At 54.6% G+C, this 26,580-nt stretch overlaps 1 protein-coding gene across 1 annotated transcript in view; it reads left to right on the plus strand.

Annotated features, from left to right (window-relative positions):
* The window catches only part of ZNF423 (zinc finger protein 423), a 321,245-nt gene that overhangs the window by 269,142 nt on the left and 25,523 nt on the right, over positions 1 to 26,580 (plus strand). The window contains exons 6-7 of the mRNA XM_004431589.3: positions 21,032 to 21,163; positions 22,779 to 22,894. Coding sequence (XP_004431646.2) covers positions 21,032 to 21,163; positions 22,779 to 22,894 — 248 coding nt within the window. The remainder of the gene's footprint in view (positions 1 to 21,031; positions 21,164 to 22,778; positions 22,895 to 26,580) is intronic.

The following is a 26,580-nucleotide window of genomic DNA, read 5'->3' on the forward strand; positions in this document are numbered from 1 at the left end:
CTTCATGATTTTCTTCAGGTGCTGGGAGTGCTGGGCAGCTCGTTGATTTTTTCCCTTGGAAAGAATATCAAATAGATACAGATGTGTGCCCACTATTGGCAGCAGTGAGGAAACAGGCCTAGAGAAGTTAGGTGATTTTCCTAAGGTCACACAGCTTGTAGGCATCAGGCATCCGTGCCTCGCAGTTACAAATATGCTCTTCCCTCTCTCTTACCTTTGAGGATTGGGCAGATAAGAGTGGGACTATGGAGTGTAAGGGATTGGTAGAGACTTCAGGGAATATTTTAACAGCATTAAAATTCAGCTTTTTAGGGGCCGGCCTGGTGGCGCAAGCAGTTAAGTGCACGTGCTCCACTGCGGTGGCCTGGGATTCGCGGGTTCGGATCCTGGGCGCGCACCAACGCACCACTTGGCAAGCCATGGTGTGGCAGCATCCCATACAAAGTTGAGGAAGATGGGCACGGATGTTAGCCCAGGGCCAGTCTTCCTCAGCAAAAAAAAAAAAAAAAAAAAGAGGAGGATTGGCAGATGTTAGCACAGGGCTGATCTTCCTCACACACACACACACAAATTCAGCTTTTTGCCTGCAGCCTATCAGCTTTGGCATTTAATTCTGTGCCTCCTAATGACATTGCGAGCTTCCAGAGGAACATTTCTTTAGCCGCTATTGCTACTGTGTGCTCACTGTGAGTGTCTCTTTGTGATGTCTTGCCCTCGAGTTTAAATCTTGAACTTTTCAATGAAACTCTCACATGCTTATTCCTTTATATCCTCCAACTACCTGATGAAGTCCTTTACAATTAGGATGGGGACTTGCCCTTAGCATATTAGTACTCCGGACCCTGAAGGACTTTGTGAGTTATCTAATCCCACCACCTCCTCCCACAAAGGAAGACTCTGAGCTCAGAGAGGGAAAGCAGCTCACCTAAGGACACACTGCTGGTAGTTTCTTCATTAAAGAGTCACTGTTTGGATGTGGAGGAAGTAACTGGATGTGGGGGGGTGGTGGCTTAAAGTGGAATGGAGAATAGCCAGGAGGGAAGAAAATGTGATCTCCTTAAAAAATGTTAACTTTTGGGGGCTTAGTCAAAAGACATATACTGTGGACCTACTATGTGCTGGGCAGAGTGCTTGATCATTAAAAATAATCTTAGTGAAAGGGTGTCCTGCATTTGTGGGTGTAATAATTTTGAAACTTCTTGTAGACAGTTTAGTTCTTTTTGATTTTTTTAATTTTCTTGTTTTTTTTTTGAGGAAGATTGGCCCTGAGCTAACATCTGTTGCCAGTCTTTCTCCTTTTTTCCTTTTCTCCCCAAAGCCCCAGTAGATGGTTGTATGTCATAGTTGTAGGTCCTTCTAGTGGCTCTATGTGGGACGCCGCCTCAGCACGGCTTGCTGAACGGTGAGTAGGTCTGCGCCCAGGATCTGAACTGATGAACCCCGGGCCACCAAAGCGGAGCCTGTGAACTTAACCTCTGGGCCACCTGGCTGCCCCGAAAGTTTAGTTCTTATTCATGCTTATATTCCTAACACCCGGCCCTGTGCTTTGCATGTAACAGAAATTGAGCATTGAACTGAGTTGCCTTGATCCCTCGACTACCAGTGGTCATCACTAACCACGGTCAGGAAGTTAGTGGGGGCGTTCAGAGCACAGCTCGGGCTGGAATGCCTGGGCCCCGTCACTTACTGTTACCCTCCTCGTAGAGATCTTGTGAGCTCATCCCAGAGGGAAAGTGTTCAGCATAATGCCTGGCACCTAGTCAGCACTTAGTAAATGTTGATAATTGTTGGCCCTCGTGTCCTCTCTCAGAGCGGTGGCCGCTGCGGCTCGTGAGCCCAGCCGTGGCCGCGTCTGTGCAGGTTTGCTTGAGATGCGGGACTGCAGCTCCGCACAGGCAAATCCATTCTGCCCGCTCCCCACGTGCCGTGGAAAATAATTTTGCACCCCAAACTGCAAAATCGCTGTTTAGAGCAGCAATGTCTGCTCGCAGGCGGCGCTGGAGCATCGTTTCAGCGTGAGCTATCGCTCCAGCTGGGGCTGCTCTTCCCCTGGGGCTGCAGGCAGTGAGTGGGTGGGGTGGGGGGATCCCCGTGGCTGCACATGGTGGGCAGGGCTGAGAATGATGCCCACGTCGTTCACGGGCTCTGAGCAGAGTTGACGAGCTGGGGTGGTCCACGGGGACACTGGGCCAGGGCCCTGTGTGCTGGGCTCGCCCTTGTCAAGCCTGCCGGGCCCCTCCTCTTCTGCACAGTCTCCACTGACCCAGCCCACAGCATCGGGCAAGGGAAAGAGCACGGACACGGAGTTGAGCCCCTGGGGTTGTCACTTATCACCTTTTGTGGCCAGGTGAATTAGAAAATGTGTTCCCATCTGTGAGCTGGGACTAGGAATGGTGCCTCTGCCCAGCTTCCTCCCAGGACTGTGAAAGAGACGTGGGTGTGAACGTGTTCTCTAGACGCCAAGCACCCAGAGATAGTGCAGAGGGTAGGAGCTGCGTGCCAGTCCTGGGCCAGCCCATCCGTGGGCTCTGTGACCTTGGACGAGTTACTTCCTTCACGTCAATTTGCTCGTCTGTGCAATGGGAATGAAAACAGCACCAGCCTCAGCATCGCTGTGGTATTAGTGACTCACTGTGTGTCAGGTCGGCTTAGCTCCAGGTCTGAACGTTGTGCACACTGGATGATAATCAAGTGCTTACCTGCAGGAGGCTGTGAGGTCAGGGCCCTGCCGCCCTGTTCCCCTGCGTGTCACCCGGCTCTGTGCTCTGTACTTGGGTGCTCAGTCAGTACCTGCAGAGTGGGAGAAGGATCTGATCCCCCTGGCATTGCTTCTCGGATGTCTGGCTCCCCACAGACTGTGAGCCCGCAGAGGCAGAGGCAGAGGCCCCTGCTCCCGGATCACTGCTGCGGGCCAGTGAACGTCTGTCTACTGGAGCAGACCCGCTCCAGAGCCTTTGTCCCTGGGGTACCTTCCCTGCTTCTTCATCTGAACCTGTCCCTCCAAGGCCACCTCCTCCGGGAAGTCATCTGTAATTCACTCACTCATTCATTCAGCAGGTATCTATTGAGCACCCACTATGCACCAGACACGTGCTAAAGTGATCCTCACCTCTCATAGGAGGAATTTCTTCCCTCTTGGTGTTGCCCTGATCCCCATCTCAAATATTTTACCCATCCCTCTTAAGGAGCTGATCCTTCCTGCCTGGTGTTATGTGACACCTGGCTGGTCTCCCTCCTCAAGTAGACAGGAGGTTTTAAAAAACTTTATTGAAGTATAACATACGTCCAGAAAAAGGCACAAATCATAAGCATACAGCTTGGTGAATTTTCAGACACCGAACTCATCCAGACCAAGGAGCAGAAGCTGACGGCCCTCCAGTAGCTCCTGCATACCAGTTCCAGCACTGCCTCCCCTCGGGGGCAAGCCCGGTCCTCACCTCCGGACCTGTAGCGTGGTTTTGTCACTGCAGGCAATTTAAAGGCAGGATATGTGTCCCTGTGTCTCTTGGACTGCCCAGCACAATACCTGGCATTTGTTGAGTAAACAAATGGATGCATGGACCAAATGATGCAGGGATAAGAATAATGATGATGTTACTATCATGGTGGCTGACGGTTGTTGCATTCTATCAGCCCGTCCTAATCAGTGCTTTACGGGCTGCCTCTCTGGTCCTACTGAGGTTCATAGGGGTCAGCGGTGCCCAAGGTCAACCAGCCAGTGAATGGCGGTCACTGTGACCTGGGTCTGTCTGCCCTGAGTCTGGAGCTGGCACTCTGAACCTCACTTCCTGCTGGTTTACAGCCCTGGGTGGGCCCTCTTCACTGGGCCAGCTGGACAGAGGCTCAGCGGGCGACAGAGCTGAGCTGTCCTCGGCAGGCGAGCTGCCGGTGCCTCACCGCACCCCCCCCCCCCCACCCGCCAGGCGCCCCGTTCCTCCCGGGCTGCAGCGAGCCTTCTGTGTGCCTCTCCAAAGGACAGGGCATATTTCTTCCCAACCCTCCTAAGACCCAGCCCGCACTGGAGGGCTTCATCATTATGCAAATTAGCTGGATTGGATCTGCTCCCGCAGAGGACTCCGGGGGCAGCAGAAGGACGGAGCGGCCTCCGGAGCACCGGATTGAGCCTCAGATTAGGCCAGCCGATGGGTAGGGGGCCGGAGCAGGAGGTGGCATGGAGATGGGGCTCGTGCCAATGATTTACACCCCTGGGGAGGCTGCCGGGAATGGGAGGCCGGGGACAGGTACTGGGGGGGAGCGGGCTCTGGCTCCCCACATTCTTGCCAGAGATGCGACCGAAGAAAGACATTCTTTTTGGATTTACTCTTTGTGTATTGAGCCCTTTTATGATTCATCAGTAAGTAAATATCAGCTGAGGGGTGATTTGTTTCTAACAAGCTTATAAAATACTGGCGTCATTTGTGGGCTTATTGGAGTGCTGATTATAAACACTCCCCCTTGCCCACTCCTCTATGTCAAATTAGCATTCAGAAGACAAATATGTGATCTCTGGATCCCTTTCTGCCGGCTCTTTGGAAGCTGTCAAGATGGGAAGGGGCAGCCAGAGGATCCCAGTGTTGGACGGGGAGCATTTAGAACTCACTTAAAGACTCGAGGGGCCGGTCCCTCACTGGGCCCTCCGGAGGGCGGGGACCCAGGCCCTGTGAGCCCAGCTGCTCCTCCTGCCCTTCTCGTTGCCAAGTTTCCTCTGAGCGGGCCCTGCCCGGCCCCCGGAGCCTGTCAGCTTCAATCTCACGGAGGGCACAGATCTGGGCGGGCTGCATCTGGCCTGACCAGCCTTTGGAGCTGCCGCCTGCTCCCTGGGCCAGGCCAGCCTGACCCCATCGGAGGCAGCGGCTGCTGAGAATGTCTGCACTGGCTGTGGGGCCACCACACGCCAGCCTCCTCCCCAGGTGTCATGAGCTTCCCTGCATCTCTCGCCCACTCGGAACCTCACTTCCATCTCCCCGCACCTCCTGGCCTCTGCTCTGTGGCCGTGAGTCATATCAGGCATGTTCTCCTTGCCTCTGAGGCCTGAGCCTGAAACAAATCCCACCACCTCTCTTGCACCTAGTGCCCCGTGGGGACTGGATGGTGCCTCACGCCTTTCAGAGCAGCGTCACAGCCGTGCTCAGGAGCTAGTGCTGTGAGAGCCCCGCGGGGGCACTCCAGGCTCCACAGATGCCCATGTGCCAGGCACAGCTCTGTCCGCATTGTACAGATGGGGAGACTGGGGCACGGAAAGGTGACTGGCCAGGTCACACAGCGGCACAACCAGACTTGAAAAGTGGCCTGCCCATCCCACTTGACAGATGATGGAACTGAGTTAGGCCAGAGGGAGTGATCTGCCCCCACGAAGGTGGGGACCCAGCAGGCAGTGAGAAGCCACCTGAGTGAGACACGGTGCTGATGCCTGGAGCCTCTGATGGGAAGAACCACAGAGCAGGGACTGAGTGGGGCCATGGAGATCTCTGGTCCAACCACCTCACCTTATAGATGGAGAGACCGGGGCCAGAGAGGGGATGCTGTCATTGCCGTCATTGTCTTACTCATTGATCAGTGGATTAACATTTATTAATTAAAAGAGCTTTTCTTCTATCTTGTTACAAAAGCTATCCATCTGCATTGCAGGAAGACTAGAGAATACAGCCAAGCAAGAATTAAAAAAACATGTCTGCCCTCCAGAGAGGACCCTCTCACACCTTTGTGTGTGCCCTTTCAGCAGTGTTTTCAATAAGTCCCCCTTTACAAAATAGTGTTGTGTTGAGTACCTGGTTTTGCATTTCCACTTAATTGTGTGTGAGGTGGGAGATGGTTAGAATAAAGCCGTACACTGTCCTCTCAGAGGTGTTTGTCCCTGGCCCTCAGGACTGTGGATGGGGACTAAACATTGTCTGTCTCTGAGGATCCCTTCCACCGAGCATACACTGATTGAGTGCCCACTGTTTGCGGCACTTTGCTTGGCCCTGGGTACTGCCCAGGCTGTGGGAGAGAGACGGTAGGAGGTGTGAGTGTGCCGAGGAGGGAAGGGTAGTTCTCGGGTGCAGAGAGCAGGGGCCCCCACGTCAGCCTGGAGATGAGGGGCCGGTGGGCCCATGTGTTCCTGTCGAGGTGAGAGCTTGAGCCGTGCTCGCAAGACCTCTCGCTGTTGGCAGGAGGCACGGAGGGCGTTCCTGGGAAGGCTTAGCCCGTGGGGAGGCACGGAGGTGTGCTCTGTTGTGAACCGGGCAGAAGGCTGCCTAGACCCTCATGTTCTTGCTGGACCCCGGTCCCGCTGACGTGTGCACAGCCCTCTGTAGGCAGATGGGTTTTCTGCTTTTTTCAGCTCTGGACAAGTAGAAGGGAGCCATCCAGATGGAGGCCGGGATAGGGCCAGACACTGTCCCCGCCCAGGGAAGTCATGAGTTGAAGACATGCTCTTGATTTCAGAACCAGAATTCAACGTACCTCTGCTAGAATCTGGATTCTGGTTTCTAAATTGTCATTAAGGGCAGGCCCTTGTGCATTCGGGATGTGATTAAAGCATGAGGGGAGGGCAGAGAAATCGGCTTTGGATTCCTTTTCCCCCAGAATCTGAGGTTCACATTGTGGGTGGAATTGAGGACTATGGCCTTCGCTGTAATGGGATGTTGAAAATCTCCTTTAATTTGTGGGACCTCAAAATGGGTTCTGGAGGGGTGTGCGTGTGTGTGTCCATCTCCTGATTACATTCAGTGGTGATGGAGGTATCATCTGACCAGATCAAGCCCTTTAGTGACAGCAGGGACTCTGGGTCTTCATACCAGGCCTCTGCCCTTCTGCCCGCCCTCCAGTGGAGCAGCTTCTGTGCCCTGGGCCCTGGGTCAGCAAGCTGTGATGTGGCGTGCCAGGAGGACTGAGGGCTCTGGTATGGGCCCGGCTAGGCTGCTGGGCACTCGACTCCTGCTGGCTCCTCCCTCCACAGAGGCCTCCAACCGTCTGTCTCCCCTAGAGTTCTGCTGCCCCACCCCAGGGGTCCTAAAGGGGCTGATTTGGGGTATTTCCAGGATTTCTGGGTGACTGTGTCATCATGCATGGTATGTTCCTTTGCCTGGCCTCCCAGACTCCTCACCTCTAAGCAACTTGGGGGCCACAGACAGTGTCTCATTGGCTGTTACCCCAATGCCTCGCCCAGTGCCTGACGCAGAAACAGTGGCAGCAATGATGGTGATAATAACAATAGCACCGATGCTCTGAGGCCCGTTCATCCCCACAACGGTCTGATGAGGTAGGTACTGTGACAGTCCTCATTTTACACGTGGGGACCAGTGGCCCAGGGAGGTTGGGTCCCACAGCTGGATGGCGGCAGGGGGAGGATTGCACCCTGACTCTGAGGCTCTGCTTCTCTCCACGTGCTCTGCTTGTTGAGTGCAGTGGGTGAGCACGCGAGGGACTGTCTCCAGCCCTGAGAACAGCATTTTGGTGGTGGTGGGGGGTCATAGGGCAGACTCGGTCCTGCTGCATCACCATCTGGCGTGCTGGGGGAACTCGCTCCTAGAGTGGCGTCTGGGTGTCTGTGGACCCAGAGCCACATGTCCGAGGTCGTACGTCTGGGACAGCACTGAGCACTGGAACCCCCAGCCTGAATGCTCCAGGGCGGGGTCCAGAGCCATGGGGTCAGGGTATAAATCTATTAACCAACCAAACTATTAGCATTGATTGAGCACCTTATGTTTGTCCAGCCCTATTAGAAACCCCAGACACATAAAAGAACTGATTTTTTGGTCCTCAGAGAATTTATTAGCCAGAACTGTTTGGGTTGCAAGTGACAATCAAGTTAGCTTAAGAAAAGAGAGGAATTTTTTGAAAGATACCTTTTTATGTTGCATGACTGTGGATAGCTTTGGGTGCAACTGGAACCAGAAACTCAAACGCTGCCGTGGGACTTTCTCTTTTAAGGTTGTGGTTGGAAGGACAGAGGCCGAGCATGGAGAACTACTTGAATAAAGGCACCGAGTCAGGAATGAGCAGGGCCCTGAGAGGGAGGGGCCAGTGGGGCAGGAGGGGTGGAGAGGAGGGGCGTTGGTTAGGTGGGGCCTGGACCCTCTGGCAGAGGGCATAGCTTTACAGTGGGAGAAAGGGAGCCACTGCAGGCTCTTGAGGAAGAGAGTGAGATGATGGCCATGGAGCCTGGGGAGGATTATCTGGTCAGTGAGTGCTGGATGGACTGAATGGGGAGAGACTAGAGCAGGCATGTTGAGGTGGGGCCGGGAGGGTAGAGAGCAAAGGGTGACCTGCCAGGCGTTAGACGTGCTTTTTTATGAGGGTATCTATGAAGCTGTCTTCTCCAAGAAGGAAAAAGGCAAGGTGCCAGCCAGAGCTGTACGGAGGGGCATTTTCCTGCTGGCGTGCATGGGCCTCACACCGCTCGCGTCTCATCACAGCTAACGGCAGCTGTTCTGCTCGCTAAGCCAGCGTGGAAGGTGCAGGGCTACAAGGGGGTGGGCTCCCCCTTCGCTCCCCAACCTCTCAGCGGTTAGCCGGCTTCCCTCCTTCTGGAACAGTCTTCCTGACCCCTGCTCCTCTAGGGGTGGGGGCTGTCTGTGGCTGTTACTTAACTGCCTCCTTGGGCTAGGAATGGTGTGTGGGACGGGAGCAGACCTTGGGCTTCGGGGGCCGGCCAGGTGGTGGACAGAGCTGGCTGTGGGCAGAGGCAGACTGGCCGGCCTCTGGGAGCTGGACTGTGGGGCCTAAGCTGCCTAGAGATGGCATGCCCCGCTCCTGGTCTCCGGGTGCTGGGCCCAAACCATCCCAGATAACCATCTGGCAGAACTCAGCTCTGGGAGCTGAACAAATGAACAAGTTAAGTTAAATGTGAGCTTGGGGCATCCAGTCGGCCTCATTTAGTCTAGTCCTGGGTCAGTTGAAGGAAGAAAGAAAGGGCGTAGCACTGTGCGTGCCCTCAGAAGGTGATATTTTGATGGTGGGGGTTGGGGGTAGGGAAGGGAGAAAGAGTGGATGGCGGAAAAAAGTTCGACCTAAGAAACCACCTCAGAGGGCCATGTGTGCGACTTGAAGCATTGCTGTCCCTTGTGACTTTTCAGTCGAACTGAAGAGAGAGCCGCTCCCCCAGAGCAGGCTCAGTGCTGGTGTTGTGGCTGGAATAGTGTGACGACTTGAAGGATGTGTCATTGATTTGAATGTATTCATTTATTCCACGTTGCGTTTAAATTTCCAATTTTAGCTTCAATTTTCATTTTACTCGGGTCACAGCAAAAACCCAGTTCTTTGAGATGTCGCCTGCAGAAGCAGAACTAGGGAACTGCACAAACCACTGGGTGAAGCATTACAAATGCAAGCATTGGCTTCCCTCACAAGCAACAGGGCTCAGCCAGCGCAAGGTGGGAATCCTTGCATTGGTCCTTCTCTCTTCTGGCCTTGACTGCCAGCAGGTGTCCTCTGCTTGCTGACATTCTGATGTTCTCGGGAAGACGCAGGGAGCAGGGGACACAGGTTGCTCAGTGAGAGGTGGCCCAGTGGTCGTGTGGCATGTGGGCTTCTAGACTAGTGAGTGACCCATTGTTATCTATCAGCCTCGTAACCTATTGGCCCAAAGTTACCCAAATATTTGGGGTACGCCCTTCAGAGAAGCTTCATTCCTCTTGAATGTTCCTGTATTCACCATATTCTTAAATCCCTGAGGCAAAGTGACTACATAATTATTCGGGTTGAGGTTTAAGCTGAAGGTCAGAGGAGTTCACTCACATCTGAGCAGTTTCCCACGCAGGGCAGTCACCGGCAAGTGCTAACAAGCAAAACGGATGAGGCAGTCTTTACAGCATTTTGAAACACACATACCGCAATTCGATACATATTTATTGAGCGCCTGCTGTGTGCAGCACACTGTTGTAGGTTCCAGGATCCCAGCGCTGAACAAGACAGGGAGAGCCACTGTGCTCACGTTGCTTGCTGTCTAGCACAGTGCTGTCCAATAGAACTTTCTGCTATGATAGAAATGTTCTATGCTGTCCACATCAGTAGCCACCAGACACATTGCTGTTGAGTACTTGCGATGTGGAACTGAATTTTTAATTTTAACTTTAATTAATTTAGATTTAAATAGCCACACATGGCTAGTACTAACCACAGTGGACATTGCAGATTGAGCAGATGCATACTTTTTAAAACTTTTCAATAGAAATCAGTCATTATTTCCTAGTCTTGTCGCTTATTTTTGCCCAGGGAGTTGCTGAGCAGGGGGATAGACGTTAGCATGGTCAGCGGGAGGAAGTGGTGAATGGCAGTTTCCAGGCTGAGCACTAGATCTTCTTGCTTTAAGTATTAGTACCTTCAGGGACAGTCTTGTGTCTACCTGGATGGAAAACTTTTGAAAAACGGTGCTACCTGCATTCTGCATGGGTACACTGTGTTTGTACATGGGTGGCTGTCTGGCTTTTTGACTCATTGCTGTTGCTCATTTAAAAAATGATCTTGATAGGGGAATAACTGATGTCAGCACCAGAGAAAACCCTCCTAGTGGAAGCGGGGGTAATTCATGTCCCTGGCAGGGTCGGTGACAATAAGGATTTTGCAACCTGCCTGTCACGTTGATTGTATTTTATTAGGGGCCATTAATCTGAGGATTATTAATGTGATGGATTTTTACACAGTTGCCTTGTTGTGGAAGATGTAAGTCTGACGATCAGTGATATACATCAGGAGTTGTTCGGTGTGCTGAGGAAGCATAAGCCACTTGTTTTCACCCCGTGGGTCCCCAGGGGATGAACAGAATCTTCATTTTCTGAGAGCTTTGATCTTTTGCAGGTGGAAGGAGGTGTGTGTGAGGAGGACAATGGAACGCCTTCTTCAGTAGGATATTTCAAGCCCCCAAAGTCGCAGGCTCTAGATGTTTGGAGGCAAAGGAGTTCTAAATTCTTTAGAACTCCGAGTTCTCTCTCCCTCGAGTTCTCAGTGAAGGCCCACTCATCTGTGTGTGGTTGACTTGATCTTTCACTCATTTATTTGCCTTCTCTTGCCATTAAGTCGCTGAGATAGGCACCTTGGCAACGTGTCCAGGGCCTGGTTGGTGACTTCTCTTTTGCCAAAGACAGCCAGTCCCTGTGTCCTGAAGGTTACAAACCGCCCATGTCTCTGTTAGCCACCTTAAGAAGTTCACAAGCAGGGCCATCTGCAAAGATGGTGCATTTTCTCATTAACCATCCAGGGCCAGTGGCACCTCGGGGCTGGCTCCCTGGCCGTGTGAAAGGCAGATCGTAGAGCTGGAAGGAGCCGCCCTCTATCACGTATCCTGTCCAGCTGGGCAGAACTTAGAGCACGGGAGCCCTTAGGGAGCTCTCTGCACGGGCCCAGTGATGAGGAAGGGCTGGCCAGGGCCCGAGGGGGCACATGAACCTGAGTCACACCCTCGTCTTGGGCCCTGCTTGTGACCTCCAAGGAAATCCCAATGAATTTTGCCAGAGAGGGACTAGGAGAAGAACCATGGAGTAATATGACCCTTTGGTCACAGGAGCATCAGAGAGTGACGGAGGAGACTCCTAGTGGCCGGGAGCAGGAAGCTGCAGCGAGGCACGGTTGAACAACAGGGCTTGAAATCTGGACACAACTTTTGCTGCTGCAAATGTGGGGAGTAGAATGGAGGTGGAAGAGGATAGAGACAAGGAAAATGGATGCGGAGGCATTCCGCAGATGGACATGACATAGACTGAGCAGGGAACTGGGTGCTGTCCTGAGAGGGTTCCACCGCCCCGGGTTCCAGGGTAGCATCACGTCTGAAATAGCAATAGCACTAACTCTGCAGTGGCGGTATGGAGCACTATAGTCAGTATTCTTTACCGTGTTCTCACCCACTCTTTATAACAGCCCTGGGAGGGGGCGACTTTCTCCCCACTTCACAGAGGAATCAGCCTGAGGCATGGAGGGAAAGTGCCCAGCCCAGTGTCACCCCGAGTCTGAGGTGGACGCAGGAGTATCCTCCTGGCTGCCTGGTCCTCAGCCACGTTCTCTTCTCCACTCCCAGAAGGATCTCATCTTGACACAACAAGGCAGTTGAGCTGTCCTGTCTGCTCTGATGGGAAATCTCAGGGGAGTTTACCCGGACTCATCCTCAAGCGTAACTGACCCCTAGCTAAGATCCATCTGACGTGGCTCTTGGGAGCAGTTGGTCAATGGAACCATCTGGATTCTTCTGATTTGAGTTTGGGGGGAGGAGAGAGCGAGCAAGTACTTGTAACTTAGGATAGCAGCCTCCTGGAGACCAGCCTTGGCCAGATGGCCGTCTCACCATGGGAACCCGGGGTGAGTGTGGGCGGCTGAGCCAGCCAGGCCTTCCTGGGGTGTGGGACAGGCGGGAGGGCTTGCACTTTTCCCCCCTCGGCCTGTCTTCCCCCAACCCCATATCGACACCTCCCCCAGGTGTGGAGAGTGCACATCTACCCGGCATCTCTGTCCAGCCTCGTAATTGGGAACACGCCTCTGGCAGAGCAGAGTCTCGTCCGAGCTTGGAATGAAGCCAGGCAGCCTAGTGCTCAAGCCAGGCTGAAAGGACATGCCTGAATAGCAGGCGAGAGGAGAAATCTCAGAGCCTGACTCCTTAGGTGGACTTATACTGGACGCCACGCGCCAAGAGGATCCATTGCTTCTGGCAAGAATGACGTGAGGGGCGGGGGGAGGGGAACCTTTCTACCTGCATACATCTGCCCACACGTGGACATAGCTTCATTCTGCTGACGTAGGGAATTCAGTCTCCCCCTTTCTCCTGCCAGCCCTTAGCCTCCTTTCCAACATCCACCATCGGTTTATTCTGGTGTCGGCATTGTTGCCGAAGGGGCATGTTCGTGGGTACCTGGGTAAATAAGTATAAATAGTTTTCTTTCTGATATGTGACCGGATTATTTTCCAGTTGATTTCAAGCCTTGGCCCCAAGTGGCCCACAGATCAAAAAAAGATAAGGGTCAGTTACAAGGTTGAGCTCATTCTCCGTTGCCATGGCAACTGACCTCAGGCAACCCTCCGAGGACTACACCCAGCTCCCCAGGTGATATTTTTACTGTCCACACCATCAATCCCAAGCCTTTCAAAACTCAGGCTGCCTAATTGTCAGGGCTCTGTTTTGAAGAGGCTCCGGGTCCCCTGTGGGGGCCCGGTTCAGGCTGCCAGAGCTCATTTACAAGCCTCTCTGAAACACAGGGGACCATGAGATGGGTCCCTCCTGGCCAGAGAGGCCTGGGAAGGTGCCTCCAAGAGGAGGAGGAAGGGCACAGCCCATCCTCCAGGATTAATTAGGAAAATGTGAGCCCAAAATGGGGGTGGCAGTGGGGGGCATGCCTCCTAACAATGGCTGTGTGTTGTTGAGTGATGGGAGGCACTGTGTGGCCAGGAGCACCCTGGCATTGGGGTCTGGGGCAGTGGGGACACAAAGGTGGCTTGAGGGAGTGTCAGCCACCCACCCCAGAGTCTCCAGCAGCCTCTCCAAAGACACTCTGCATCATTTGCATCCCAGTTGTGATAATAAGAAATTGTTTCCTGGTATTAGTTGATGATTTCTCAAACTTCTGTAAAGTGTGGACAAAAAGCGACTTTAGAAAACTTTCCACCTTTGTAGAGATCTGTAACATGCAATCTTGGTAAAAGCAGTGTGATGGTTACGCACACACAGCTTCACGACAGCAGGATTCCTGCAAGATCCACATCCCCAGAAACCTTTTACAGTGCTCAGTGCTCCTCAATCTTGAAGACACCCCAAATCACTGGGGCACTTTTAAAATGCAGATTGTCCTTCTGCAGGTCTGGGAGCTCCTGAGGGTCTGCATTTCTAACCAGGTCCCAGGTGATGCCAGGGCTGCTGGTCTGGGGACGACACTCCGCCTAGCAGGGATGTAGATGCTCCAGGGCAGCAGGGCCTGGGGTGTTGGGGATCCTGACAATGAACCTGTGGTCCCACTTACACACGCCCATTCCTGCCTGGCCTCCAGGGAAGGACTCTCCCTCAGACTCTGTTTTCTCCTCTGTCAACTCCCAGCCCAAATGTCATCCCTCCCCCTTCCTCTCAGCCTCCTTGGTTAATTTCTTTGTGGTATTTAATGACAAATCAATAGATAAACAGCCTGATCTGGCTGCCCAGGTATTATCTGCCCTCTTCTCTTCTGCCCAAAGGTCTCTTTTCCTTAGAGAGAACAAAAGACTGAGTCCTCCATTGGCCCAAGTTTCTATATCTTCCTCCACACCTGTTTGTGGTTGGTTATTTATTGGGGCGGTGTCGGAGGGGTCCTCTCCCGGGGTCCCCCTCCTTTCTCCTCGTTTGCCTGGACCAGTGCCGGGCCCTCTGCTCCTCCTCTTCCTTACCTCCCTGTGCCCTGTGTGTGTCTGAGCCTGGCCCCCTGGACCTCAGGGGTCTTGACTAGATATTTGGAGTGGGCCGTGGGCTCAGCCCCTGGTGCCGTGGAAAGGAAGTCTGCTGAAGTTCATTGCCTGAGCTGTAACAGGGGGACTTCAAGCTCGGCGAGGCAGCCCGTGCATTCCCTGCATTTCTTCCACTTGCACAAATGCTGTTGCAGGGCCAATGCCACAGGGAGGCTGGCCACGCTGTCAGGTGTGGACGCTGCCTCCTCCCCTCACCTGGGGAAAGTCCCCAGCCCTCCTGCCAACTGGAGGTGGTGCTGGCACGGGAACCGCCAGGCTCAAACGTGGAAACTCGCAGGGCGGGTCTCTCTGCCCTCCTTCTCACCTGTGTTTTTGGACAATCAAGGAGCACAGGTCTCAAGTCCTTTTTTGTATTTTCTAAAGCCAGAGAGAGCTGCTTGGGGTGAACATCATGTCCCCGCCCCAGCTCTGCCACACCCCTGGTAGGGGCCCTGCCTCTGCAAGTGTCCCTTTCCTCTTCTGTCCGTCGAGGGAGATCCCCCATGCCTGCACTCCTGGAGCGGGCCATCTTGTGAGGATCCAGAGAGCCGGTTCCTGAAGGCAGGAGCAGGTTTATAAGCCACCAGTCCTGCGAGTTTGCAGGGGACCACTGGTGTATGGTAACCAGCATTTACCAGCTCCCCCACCCCATGTTCCAGGCAGTGTCCTAAGGGCTCTACAAGAGTCATCTATGTCCTATTCCCTGAGTGCCTGCTGGGTGCCATGCCCTGCTCTAGACCCTGGTGACAGCAAGGAGGAAAATAGTCCTGAGGGAGCTTGCATTACTCTTCCTGTGTGAGTGCGAGAGAGGAGAGAGAGAGAGAGAGAGAGGGAGGGGGAGGTGGGGGGAGAGAGTCAATTAAAAAACAGTCAACGCTGTAACATGCCAGGTGGTGGTAAGCTCTGGCAGGAAAATTAAAGATGGGTGAGGTACTAGAAAGGATGGGTTGGGCAGTTTTAGCCGGCGGTGTCTGGAGAGGCCTCTCGGAGGAGGTACATTTGAGCTGACACCTGAATGAAGTGAGGGAAGGAGGATGAGGAGATGGTCTGGGGGGAGTGTTGCAGTGAAGGCAGGTGTCCTGTGGCAGAAGGAGGCTGCTTGGCTGCCTTACAAAACCCCTGTGATGAGTCTTCCCATTTTCTAGCAGCTCAGAGAGGTTAAGTCACTCACCCAAGTACAACAGCAAGTAAGGGAGCTGAGACTCAAACCTGAGTGTTTCTGGTTCTAACTTTTGTGTCCTTAATTGCTGCTTCCTGAATGGAGGTGGCTAATTATGCCCCCTGCTGACACAGGCGGCAGTCACTGGTTCTCTCCTAGAAAGGTATATGCATCAATGATACCACTCCTGGGTCAGCTTCCCTGAGCAGGGTCCCCGCTTAGAGAAGGGCCAGACGAGGCCCGTGGAGAAGGCAGGAGCAGGTCGGGCTCAGTGCAGTAGAGCTCAAGAATAATGCCCTGTCCACTCCCCACCGCAGCCTGCTGCCCCTCCCTCCCAGGCAGCAAATTGTGGCCTCCGAGTGTGTGCCCAGGCTGCCTTTGACATCAGCGGGGCCCACCTGAGCCTCACCTTCAGGATTCTGATAATCAGCTCTCTCTCCTCCTGGCTTCCCCCAAGACCTGTATGGAAATAAGTATGTGTCTGCCAGGGATCAAATGCTTTTGGAGACAAAAGTCGGTACCGAGGACATTACAGGGAGCTATCATCTCGGCACGATGCTCCTGCACAAAGCCCTCTGCTCCTCTTTTGGGCTGACACAGTTTCAGCCTGAAAGGTTCCAGCAGGCTGACTTGGTTTTAAGTAAAAGCACATCCTATTATTTTTTTGGGAAATGAAGTGTAAAATTAACACTTATTATTCCTGAGCAGAGGGGGAAAAAAGGGGGGTGGGGGTGACTCTGGGATTTTCGTGCTTGCTGGGTTGTTTGTTTGGCAGTTTGGGGTTTTATTTATTTTTATGTTTTTAAAATCATAATAAATCAATAGATTCTCGTGCAGCCCCGACTTACTGGGACTGGGAGGCAAGATCTGGCGCAGTGAGCAGGTGAAATCTACATGCCACTTTACAAATGAGCGGGGCTGCATAATTCGCTTGAGTTGTGTGGTCTCTCTTATGGATGCCTGTCATGTGCTATTAAAAAAAAAAAAAGAGAGAGGAAGTGATTGTGGATCTTAACTCACAAAATCCTCCAGCCCCCACGCAGGGGCGGCGGGGCCTGCGGGCTCCCAGACAGCTTTGTCATTCTGCTCCAAGGTGTCGACGCTCTCCGTGTGATCTTATATAATTCAGGAAAGTTATTCTTGGAGGGTGCCGCTGTCTGCGGACCCTGCGACTTGGGATGGAAGGAGAGGCTGTCGGCGCCGGGGGTGACAGCGATGGTGGCAGTGAGTGCTATCAATATCCGCGGGCTGGCTCTATTGGGTCACAGGCGCAAAGGAGTGTTCCACACTAACTAGGGCAGCCCCTCCCCGCCCTCCCGCCTCTCGGCCCTCCCCGTTTTCCTGGATGGTTTTATAGGCAGAGGTGCGCATAATGGACACCCCAGGGAGCCCTTCCAGCCCCCTCCAGTGGGGGAGGGCCTCGTCCTTCAGAAAGAAGATTTGCAAATCAGAAGGTCTGGCCTCACATGGGGGAGATCCCAGGTCTGTGGGATCCCCTCAGGCTTTATTATTTTTCACCCCACTTGGACTTTTGGCTTGTTTTATTTTCCCTCTGCTCTCTCCTGGCTTGGACTCTCTAACACCTGGGGGAGACCGAGGCCAGGGACCAGCAGCGCAGGCATCTATGGCTCTTGATCTAATTAGCCTGAACCTCACATCACATGGGTCTGGGGCTGTGATTTGCTTAAATGGTAGCTGTTTGGGCCCCGGCACTGGCTTTCTGCGCCAGGACCACTGGACTGTGCGCATATTTATGGATGTGGGTGCAGGGTGTAGTTGCGTCTACGAATCAGGGGGGACCACTGATGAACTGCTCCGCGCTCTGAGAACGGAAAGCCGCTGTCAGACAAGATTTCTCTGATTTATAAGTGGCAGGAGCCTTCTTTGTCCTCTCGGTGTTTGTGTACCAGACTGGCACGTCTCCATCCACAGCCAAGTGGATACAGGCCCTGCTAGGCGGAGCGCAGTAAATCCTCCTTTGCCATCTCAGCCCAGGGATCTGAGAGCCAGCTCTGGCGGGGCTGGGGGAGAGCGCCCAGCCAGGGGCACCTCTCCTCCATGAGTATTTCCCCAGCCTCTCCTGCGGGCCCAGGCCAGGCCTGATGCTTTGGGGGCCTGAGGAGGAGAAGACAGCGTCTGTACCCATAGCCTGGTTGCCAGGATCAGAAAGACTCATAGGATGTGGTTACCTGAAGCCAGAGTCACTGTGCCCAGCCAGGGGCAGCCGTGTGTGCTGGCGTAGTCAGGGGAGGCTGCCTGGAGGTGGTGTGCTGGTGGAATACATATGGATAGGGAGGGGTTCAGAGTGCCACCCCAGCTGGCTGTGTTTCCTCAGCAAGTGGTCTAATTCTCTGAACCCATTTTTTCCTTCCTAGAAATGTTGTTTTCCCAGCAAGCAGGGTTAATTCTGAGATTCCATTTATCTTATAAACTTAATCTTATATTATAAACTATATTAGAAACCTCTGTACAGTTGTCATTTTCACCCACCCTCTACTTTATTGAAGTGTCCACATTCTAATAGGAAGGCCACATATAAAGCTGATGTCTGTCTCATTCATTCATTCATTTTCATTCATTCATTCCTTGAACCCACAGTCTGTGCCAGGCACTGAGAAGTGTTGTTTGGAGGGGGCAGGGTTGTGGTGGGGGCTCATCTGTGGCAGTCCGCCACACTGGAGGCCATTTCTAATTATGACAAGAGTCTTCCCAGGGGAAGCGGAGGATGCGCGTGGGGCTCGTGTGCAAGGCCCATGCGTGAGTGAGCTGAGCTCGCCCCCGTGTCCCCAGACTTGTCAATGAGTGCCTTTTCTGCCAGTATAAATGGAAACTCTGCGTGCATCTCTGGCGGGTGCATGTGGCCTAGTTGCCAGGGCTCCAGGGGCACGACAAACACCCGGTAGATTCCAGCCAGTGGGCTATGTGGGGCAGGCCCACCTGCACGTGCACATGTACTTACGCCTCTGTGGTGCGATGCCGTGGGGATGGCTGGGCCGGAGGGATGCCTGCTGTCCCTGCCAGCCGCTGCCAGGGCCTGGGGACCCAGGGGCTGGCCGCGAGCCTCAGCCCATCTGTGTTCGTGTCTCGCCACTGGCAGAGCCCCTCTGCTACCTAATTCTTGCCTTTGAGGGCAAATTGGAGCACCTGGCGCCTTTGGTGAGGCTGGTTCCCCGGGGAGCCCAAGGGGGAGCCCGTGTCCTTGGATGTCCCAGATAATACTCTCACTGATACCAACGTGCCTGGCAACAAACACTTATTGAGCACTTGCTGTGTGCCAGGGGCTGGTCAAAACCCTTCTCTATTAACTCATGTATATTCTCACATCAACTGTGAGAGGAAGGCTGGTTTTTTTTGTGGGGGGGAGGATTTGGCTTTTTTTTTAAAGACTTTATATTTTAGAGTTTACAATAAAATTGAGGGGAAGATGCAGAGTTTCCCTTATACCCACGCCCCACACATGCGTAGCCTCCCCGCTGTTACCATCACTCACCAGAATGGTACATTTTCTGCAAAGATAAACCTGCAGTGACGCTTCACAGTCACCCCAAGTCCCTCGTTTGCCTTGGGGTTCACTCTCGGTGTTGCACATCCCATAAATGTGCAATTTATATATAGTGACACGTATTCATCATTATAGTATCACATAGAGCATTTTCACTGCCCTAACAGCCCTCTGTGCTCCCCCTGTTCATCACCCCCCACCCCCAGCAAGCACTGATCTTTTTACTGTCTCCATAGTTTTCTTTTCCAGAATGTCGTAAAATTGGAATCATGCGGTATGTAGCCTTTTCAGATTGGCTTCTTTCAACTAGTAATGTGCGTTTAAGGTTCCTCCATGACCTTTCATGGCTCGATAGCTCAGTTCTTTTTAGCGCTGAATAATAATCCACTGTCTGGATGTGCCAGTTTATTTATCCACTCACTTACTGAGGGACATCTTGGTTGCTTCCAGGTTTTGGCAATTATGAATAAAGCTGCTGTAAACATCCATGTGCAGGTTTTTGTGTGGACATAAGTTTTCATCTCCTTTGGGTAAATACCGAGGAGCGTGGTTGCTGGATCTTAGTGGTAAGAGTATGTTTAGTTTTGTGAGAAACTGCCAAATTGCCTTCCTGAGTGGCTGTACCATTTTGCATTCCCACCAGCAATGAATGAGGGTTCCTGTTGCTGCACATGCCCACTAGCATTTTGTGTTGTCAGTGTTCTGGACTCTGACCATTCTAACAGGAGTGTGGTCTAAGGAAGGCTGGTACTGAATGTTTTAGAAAAGAGGAAACTGAGGCATAGAGAGGTTACGTAACTTACCCAAGATCGCGCAGGAAGTGGCAGAGCCAGGTTCCAACCCTGGATGATGTGACAGCCAAGCTGGAGTGATCTCCTTCCACCCCCTACTGACCACTGGGCCACACCGGCCACAGGCGCAGGCCCCTCCCATCCTCTCTCAGCCCTGTGAGGCAGGGACTCAGGTGGCCGCCGTTTACAGAGTGTGATCTGCTGCCCAGGCCACACATATGAGAGGCCAGGATTTGACCTCTGCTCTGCCGATTCCGGGCGGGGGCACGAGACCTCCACTCTGCGCCTCTCGACGCTAGTGTGAAGCTGTCGCTCGGGGCACGCTCTCTTCCCCGGTTGCCTTTGAGTGAAAGTTTGGGGTCACAGCAGCTCCCGGTAGGGAGGTGGAGCCGTGTTCTGATCCGGAAGCAGGACAGGGTGTCTGTCCATTGTCTGTGATCCACGGGGTAGGCCATCTGTTTCCAAAAATAAAAACAGCGTTTTATTGTTTTTTTGCGATATCTTCCAGTGGCTGCCCTTCCCTCTTACAGGAGAATCCCAAAGTCCTGCAGTGGCCGGCCAGGCCCTCTGCGATGGGCATCCCTGTTTCCTCGCCCACCTCCCCGCCACCCTGTCCCCGGCCCCTGAGCTTCAGACACACTGCCCTCTTGCTGCCTTCAAGCCGGCCCAGCACGGGCCCCGTCAGGGCCTTTGTCCTCACCCTCTCCCAGGGAGCTCCCCGAGTTCTCACATCGCCTCCCCACGCTGTGTTATGTGTGATCATTTCTATTTATTGTCTGTCTTCCTCCCACAAGAGTGGGGGCAAGTGCAGTGTCTGCTCAGTTCTCCACAGAATCCCAGCTCCTGGCAGAGTACCTCGCACGTAGTACATGCTTAGTAAATACTCGACTGGATTTTTTTAAATCCTGGCTGGATCCCTTCTCCGTGCAGCCCCCACCCTGCGCCCCTCTCCACTGACGTGGTCTCGGGTTCAAGCTGTTGCTGGAGCAGCAGGAGAAAGCACAGTAAATGACACCTTCAAGAGCCAGATATTAGGAGCCGGCTCCCCGGGGTGTGTAAGCCTTGTGGGGCTGGACAAGGGAACCCCCACACCAGCCCTGGTTCCGGGGATCGGGTAGGGGCTGGCCTGGGGTGTCCTGGGGGCCCACGGCTCCTGCACCGAGGACGTGCTGTGCAGTCACTGACCGGCCGTGGTTCTCCTTGCAGAGGAAGGCATCAACCACGAGTGTAAGCTGTGCAACCAGATGTTCGACTCCCCGGCCAAGCTCCTCTGTCACCTCATCGAGCACAGCTTCGAGGGCATGGGCGGCACCTTCAAATGCCCCGTGTGCTTCACAGGTAAGGGGCCCTGCCGTGTGTCCAGAGGGGAGCATGTGGGAAGAAGGAAGGGACCAGGGGCCCAGCCCTTTAATCGCTGGGCCTCAGCATATGCTCCTGGCCTGACGTGGAGTTCGTGGGGGAAGCCCCGAGGGCTCCGCAGCCCCACCGCCCTGCCTCCTCCACGCAGAGCTGACCCACGCCCTCCCTGTCTGTGCTCTCTGGCCTCTCTTCTTAGGCAGGCTGGGTGGCCCTCCTCACCCCTGCACACACTGCTGCGAGTCCTTTCTCGTCCCAGCCTTGGCCCTTCACGAGCTCCGTGCTGGGCTCTCCAGCCAGCACAGTGGGGCTCTCCTTTGTACACCACCTGGCTCCCTCTTCTCCCTGGCCTGTCCCAGCCCACGCTCCATCCATGCTCCAGGCCGGAGGGGTCAAGGGCAGCTCTGCCGGCCAAGTCCCCAGCCCCCAGACTGGCTGCCGGCCCAGGCGAGCGGCTGTCCCAGCCTGAGGCGAGTCTCAGGGGCTCTGCTGGCCCCCCTCCTGCCGCCCAGATGGCAGCCGGTGTGTAGGGGAGCCTGGCCTGCCCCGGCCTCCCCCGACATCTGTTGTCTGCCGCGGCGGGAAGCCCACCCTGGGGAGGGCACCTGGCGGGAGGGGAGCTCGGAAGTGCTCACCTCCCAGACACGCAGCTGCCTCAGGGCCACCTCCTGTGTGCGCCCAGGGCCCAGGCCGCCTCGTGGACGCCTGCCTCCGGGAAGCCGGGGCCGCAACCTGCTCCGGGACAGGCCTGAGGAAGGGGGTCTGCTGTGGGCAACGTCCCCGTACACTCACACCCTCTGGAGTTCCCAAGAGCCTTGGGACGCCCCGTGTCTCTTCCCCCTCAGTCTCAGGAGCCCCCACCCATCTGTCACCATCACACTCTAGGGCTGTGTGGAGGCTGCGAGGCTGCACTGAGGGGCCGCTGCCAGGTCTGCCGAGCCAGGCCCCGGGGGCCCTGTGTGGGGATCTAAGGACACCGACAGCAACCTCAACAAGAGGAGTAATTCCTGTTTATTGAGCAGCTTTTTACACCAGACACCGTGCTAAGCTCATTTAGTTCAAATCTTGGCTTTGCCACCTGCTAGCAGAGGGACCGAGGACAAGTCCTTTAACACTCCCGGTGCCTCTGTTTTCTCTTCTGTAAGATGGGGATAACACCAGTGTCTGTCGCACAGGCCTGTGCTGTACTCAAGGAGCCCACACGGTGAAGGTATCCAGCAAAAGATGATGATGACATTCATTGGGCTAATTATGTGCCAGGCCATCATTTAAGCATTTTGCAAGTATTAACCCATTTGATCCTCTCAGCCACCCAGTGAACTACATACTTTAATGATCTCCATTTTTCAGATAAGGTAATGAAGCTCAGAGAGGTTAAGTGACTTGTCCAATGTTGCACAGCCTGTGAGTGGCAGAGCTCGGCTTCACTGGCTTGAGCTCCCTCTAGCAGGTGCCAATGCTCCCAATAGCCCATTGTTTGGCTGACTGTGTCCATGGCTGGGTGATCCCTACTTGTGAGCGGAGTGGGGGCAGCCGCTCCGCGTGCCTGGGCTGGTGTCCCCAGAGTTTGGCCCCTGACGGCCGTGTCCGTGTCCAGTCTTTGTCCAGGCCAACAAGCTGCAGCAGCACATCTTTGCCGTGCACGGGCAGGAGGACAAGATCTACGACTGCTCGCAGTGCCCACAGAAGTTCTTCTTCCAGACCGAGCTGCAGGTGAGTGCCCTCACCCGCTGCGCACACCCCCACCTTGTCCTCTTCGGGGTGCCCGTGGGCACCCAGGGTCTCAGGGGGAAGCCCAGGTGGTGGGGTCTTGTACTCAGCACCACCCCTAGCAGAAAAGCAACAGGTGGCAGGACGTGGCTCGTGGGTCTGGAGCCAGTGGCTGCCCTCCTGGCTGGCGGGTGCAGGGTGTGGCCTCCGGGCCTCTGCTGGCCCAGCGTGCACAGGAGAGCCGGGCTGTAGCAGGGGAGCCTGGAGCAGGAGGCCGAAGGCTTCCGTTTGTGGTGTTTCTGTGGCAAGTCCCTGCCCCTCTCGGGGATTCTGTTTCCCTACCTGTATTCCATGACGGTGTTCCACTGAGCTTTGGATCTGTGGCTGGTGGCCCATGTGGCTTGCATGGCTGAGTCCTGGGTCTGGGGTCTCAGGGCCTCCAGCTGTGCACAGGAAAGCCAGAAAAGTGAGAGCACGGATGCTGGGCTGGGCCCCAACGCGGAGGAAGGGGTTCCCGCCAGGGGTCCCCAGGCTGATGTGGCTCAGGCGGGGCACGGGGCCTTGAGCAGCTTCCTCAGGTCCCCATCAGGGCCTGCAGAGCTGAGACGGCCCTTGTGAAGGGAGGCTGTCCTGTGGTCCTCCCCAGGCCCCTGCAGCCGCTCCCCTCCGCGTCCTGTGGGCCCCCTTCCGCCTGTTACTGCTTCCTGAGGACCGAGATCTGTGTCCCGGTGAGACCACCTTCTCACCCACTGACTTTTTCAAGAAACACTTGTGACACTGGAGAGGTCACAAGCCCACCCAGAAGTACCGCACACGCACACAGAAAAATCACACATGTGCTGTACACGGATGGTAGCATCACACACAAGGGAAGGTTCCACATACACAGTTCCTATATGTACACACACACACAGAAACATCACTGTCAAAGCATAACACCGCACACACACAGTAACACCACAGCCCAAATTGGAGCACCACACGGGCGTCCACAGAAATGCCGCACAGACACACTGAAATGCCATAAACCAAGAAGAACACCGTTTTCAGTTGGGGTACAGGGCAGGTTATGCTGCAGTGACAGACATCCTCTAGGTCTCTGTGTCTTCAAACAAGAAAGGTTCATTTGTTGCTTGTGTTATATATCCAGGCAGGTGGCAGGGAGGACTCTGTTCATGATACTCAGATACTCAGTGATCTGGGCCCTTGGAGGGTCCATCTCCCTTCACGTTTGCGTGGTCGCCAGGTGGGGAGAAGAGGGAGGTGGTGACTCGCCCGCCAGCTCTCAAAGCTTCCCCTGGGAAGTGACACATGTTTCCTTCTCTCACGTTGTCTCAGCTAGAGCAAGTCACCCGGCCGTGCCCAGTTTCAAAGGGGGTGAGTCCTGCCCTGTGCCTGGAAGGAGAGGGGAACTGGCTTTTGTCAACAGCCCTAAGGACTGGCACACATTGGCCCACAGGTTGTGTCTCCCCACCCGGAAACACGCCCCCCCCCACGTGCCCGTGCAGGGGCTGATCCCGCACTCAGCAGTCACCCCGCCCCACCCACCCGCCCCGGGGACAAGGCTGAAGCCGTGGGAGCTGGGGCAGAGTCACGCAGTCACTCGGGAAGAGCAGTGGTGCCCCTCTCCTGGGGTTGAAGGGGCACAGCCTCGCCCTGTTGCAGGGTACAGCCCCTTCTCACCGTCCCGCAGGCTGTCCCCACAGCCAGGCCCAGGCCCGCCTCTCTGCACAGCTGGGGACAGCCATGGTCCGGAGGAAATGAAATCAGGCCCATGGAGGGCACCGGGGGATTCGCCATCTGGCGGTCAGGGTCCTGGTCCCCCAGGCTGGCCCCATGCCAGGGCCAGGCAGGCAGAGCCGACAGGCCTGGCCTCTGACCTTGAAGAGCGCCTGCGCCATTTGCTGGACAGCTGTTTCTTTTCATTCTGTGAGCAGACCCTCTGAGTTTCTGAAGTCCTTGTATCACTCATGTAGCCTTCGTCCCATCACAATGTGGAATGGAGTTGTGGACCCAATTATACAGGCCCAGGCTCAGGCCCAGAGAGGGGGTTCCACTTCCAAACAGCCACCAGCAAGGTAGTGACCCTTCCCAGGGCCCGCTGCTGTCTCCCCACCGATCCACAGACTGAGCTGTGCCTCTGTGCTGAGTACTGTGAGGGGACAGCTGGCTGCCCCCGCTCTCCTGTGACCAAGGGGGATTAGTGCCAGCGTCGGACTGGCGGGCCGTCCAGAGGGCCTGCTTGCTCGGGCACTGGCTGTGCCCCCTTCCCCCCAGCTGCAGTCTGGGCCTCTGCCTCCCACCCGCCTCACCTGCCTGGCCCAGCTGGCGCTGGGTCCCCAGACAACTGAGACTTTTTCTAGCCCATCACGGCCGGCCTCCATTAAATCCACTAGTGCGTGTAAACTATGGTTTACTTCAACTTCGGACTCACTCAGCTCTCCAGTCCTCCTGCATTGTCCCCGATGCCAGGAGAGGGCTGACCGCTCTCCTCTTATTGGCTTTAAGGTTTTCCCCAGAGAAATTTCCCAGTTCTGCCTCTTTTGAGCTTCGTGGCATCACTGAGCCGGAGGCCTCCCTCAGGACGCAGAGGTGTAGGGAGCGGCGGCTCCAAGCCGGATCTCACTTCGGCTACACCCCCTGGGGCTGCAGACTGTGCCAGACGCCAGAATGGTTCATGTGAGCTGGCGGTTTCCTGGGTCACCCCGCCAGCCTTTAAGGCAGATCCTCAAATGCCAAGAACCTCGCTAAATTATAGCCTTAATGAGTCACTATTTTCTGCAATTAATGATTTTAATTACAGACCATTTAAATGTGGAAGTGCTGTAGCAACGCCAAATCTATGCAAATAATGGCTTTCGTTAAGTAACTCGAATAGTGATTTTCTGGTTTTTTGAGAGGAGAGTTTTGCTAGGCACCGAAGTCTTCATCGTCTTTATGCTGAACTGGGGCTGGCAGGCAAGTATGTTATTTCCCTGGGGTGGCCTGTGGGAGTTTGGGTGGTACAGCAGGAGACAGGCCCGGGCCTTGCTGGGGCCTTGACTGGCTCTGTTGGCCATATGTCCTTTGAGGTCCTGTGGGAGACTCAGAGAAGCTAATGTTTGTCAGCACAAGTGGCTCTGGGCTGAGAGGTCTTAAGAAGACATGCGGCTCAGGGTTGTTCCACTGTAGGACTGGAACTCCTGCTGTGGATGTAGAGGCAGTAGAGGTGGGCTTGGACCCTGGCAAGCTTGGTCTGTGTCAGAGCGATGTGTCTGCCTCCAAAGGGAATGTTCTCTTAGGATGCATTAAGAGGAGCACAGTTGCCAGGATGAGGGAGGTACAAGTCCTGTTTGATTCTGTGTTCACCTGGCTCTGCCCAGAGACTGAGATTAATTTAGAGGATTTGGGACAAACTGGGGCACATTCATAACACGGTGATTAGGAGCCTGACAGGGAACTAAGCTTTGCTGTTCGTTTGTTCAAGGCCTGTATCTGGAGGGCCCACCAAGCACCAGGCACTACATCCAGGAACGGATGAGACAGTGGTGAACGGGACAAAGAGACACCCCTAAGTCCTGCGTTCTAGAGGGATTGAAGGTCACTGTCCAGTGGTGATGGATGACGTAAGAACATAAAACCAAGTAATAGGCCAGAGCGTGATGGGGATGAGGGTGGGTACTCCATGGTGAGTGTGGTCAGGGAGGCCT

Source organism: Ceratotherium simum, chromosome 30, assembly GCF_057802395.1.
Source record: "Ceratotherium simum simum isolate JZ-2026a chromosome 30, ASM5780239v1, whole genome shotgun sequence".
NCBI lineage: Eukaryota > Metazoa > Chordata > Mammalia > Perissodactyla > Rhinocerotidae > Ceratotherium > Ceratotherium simum.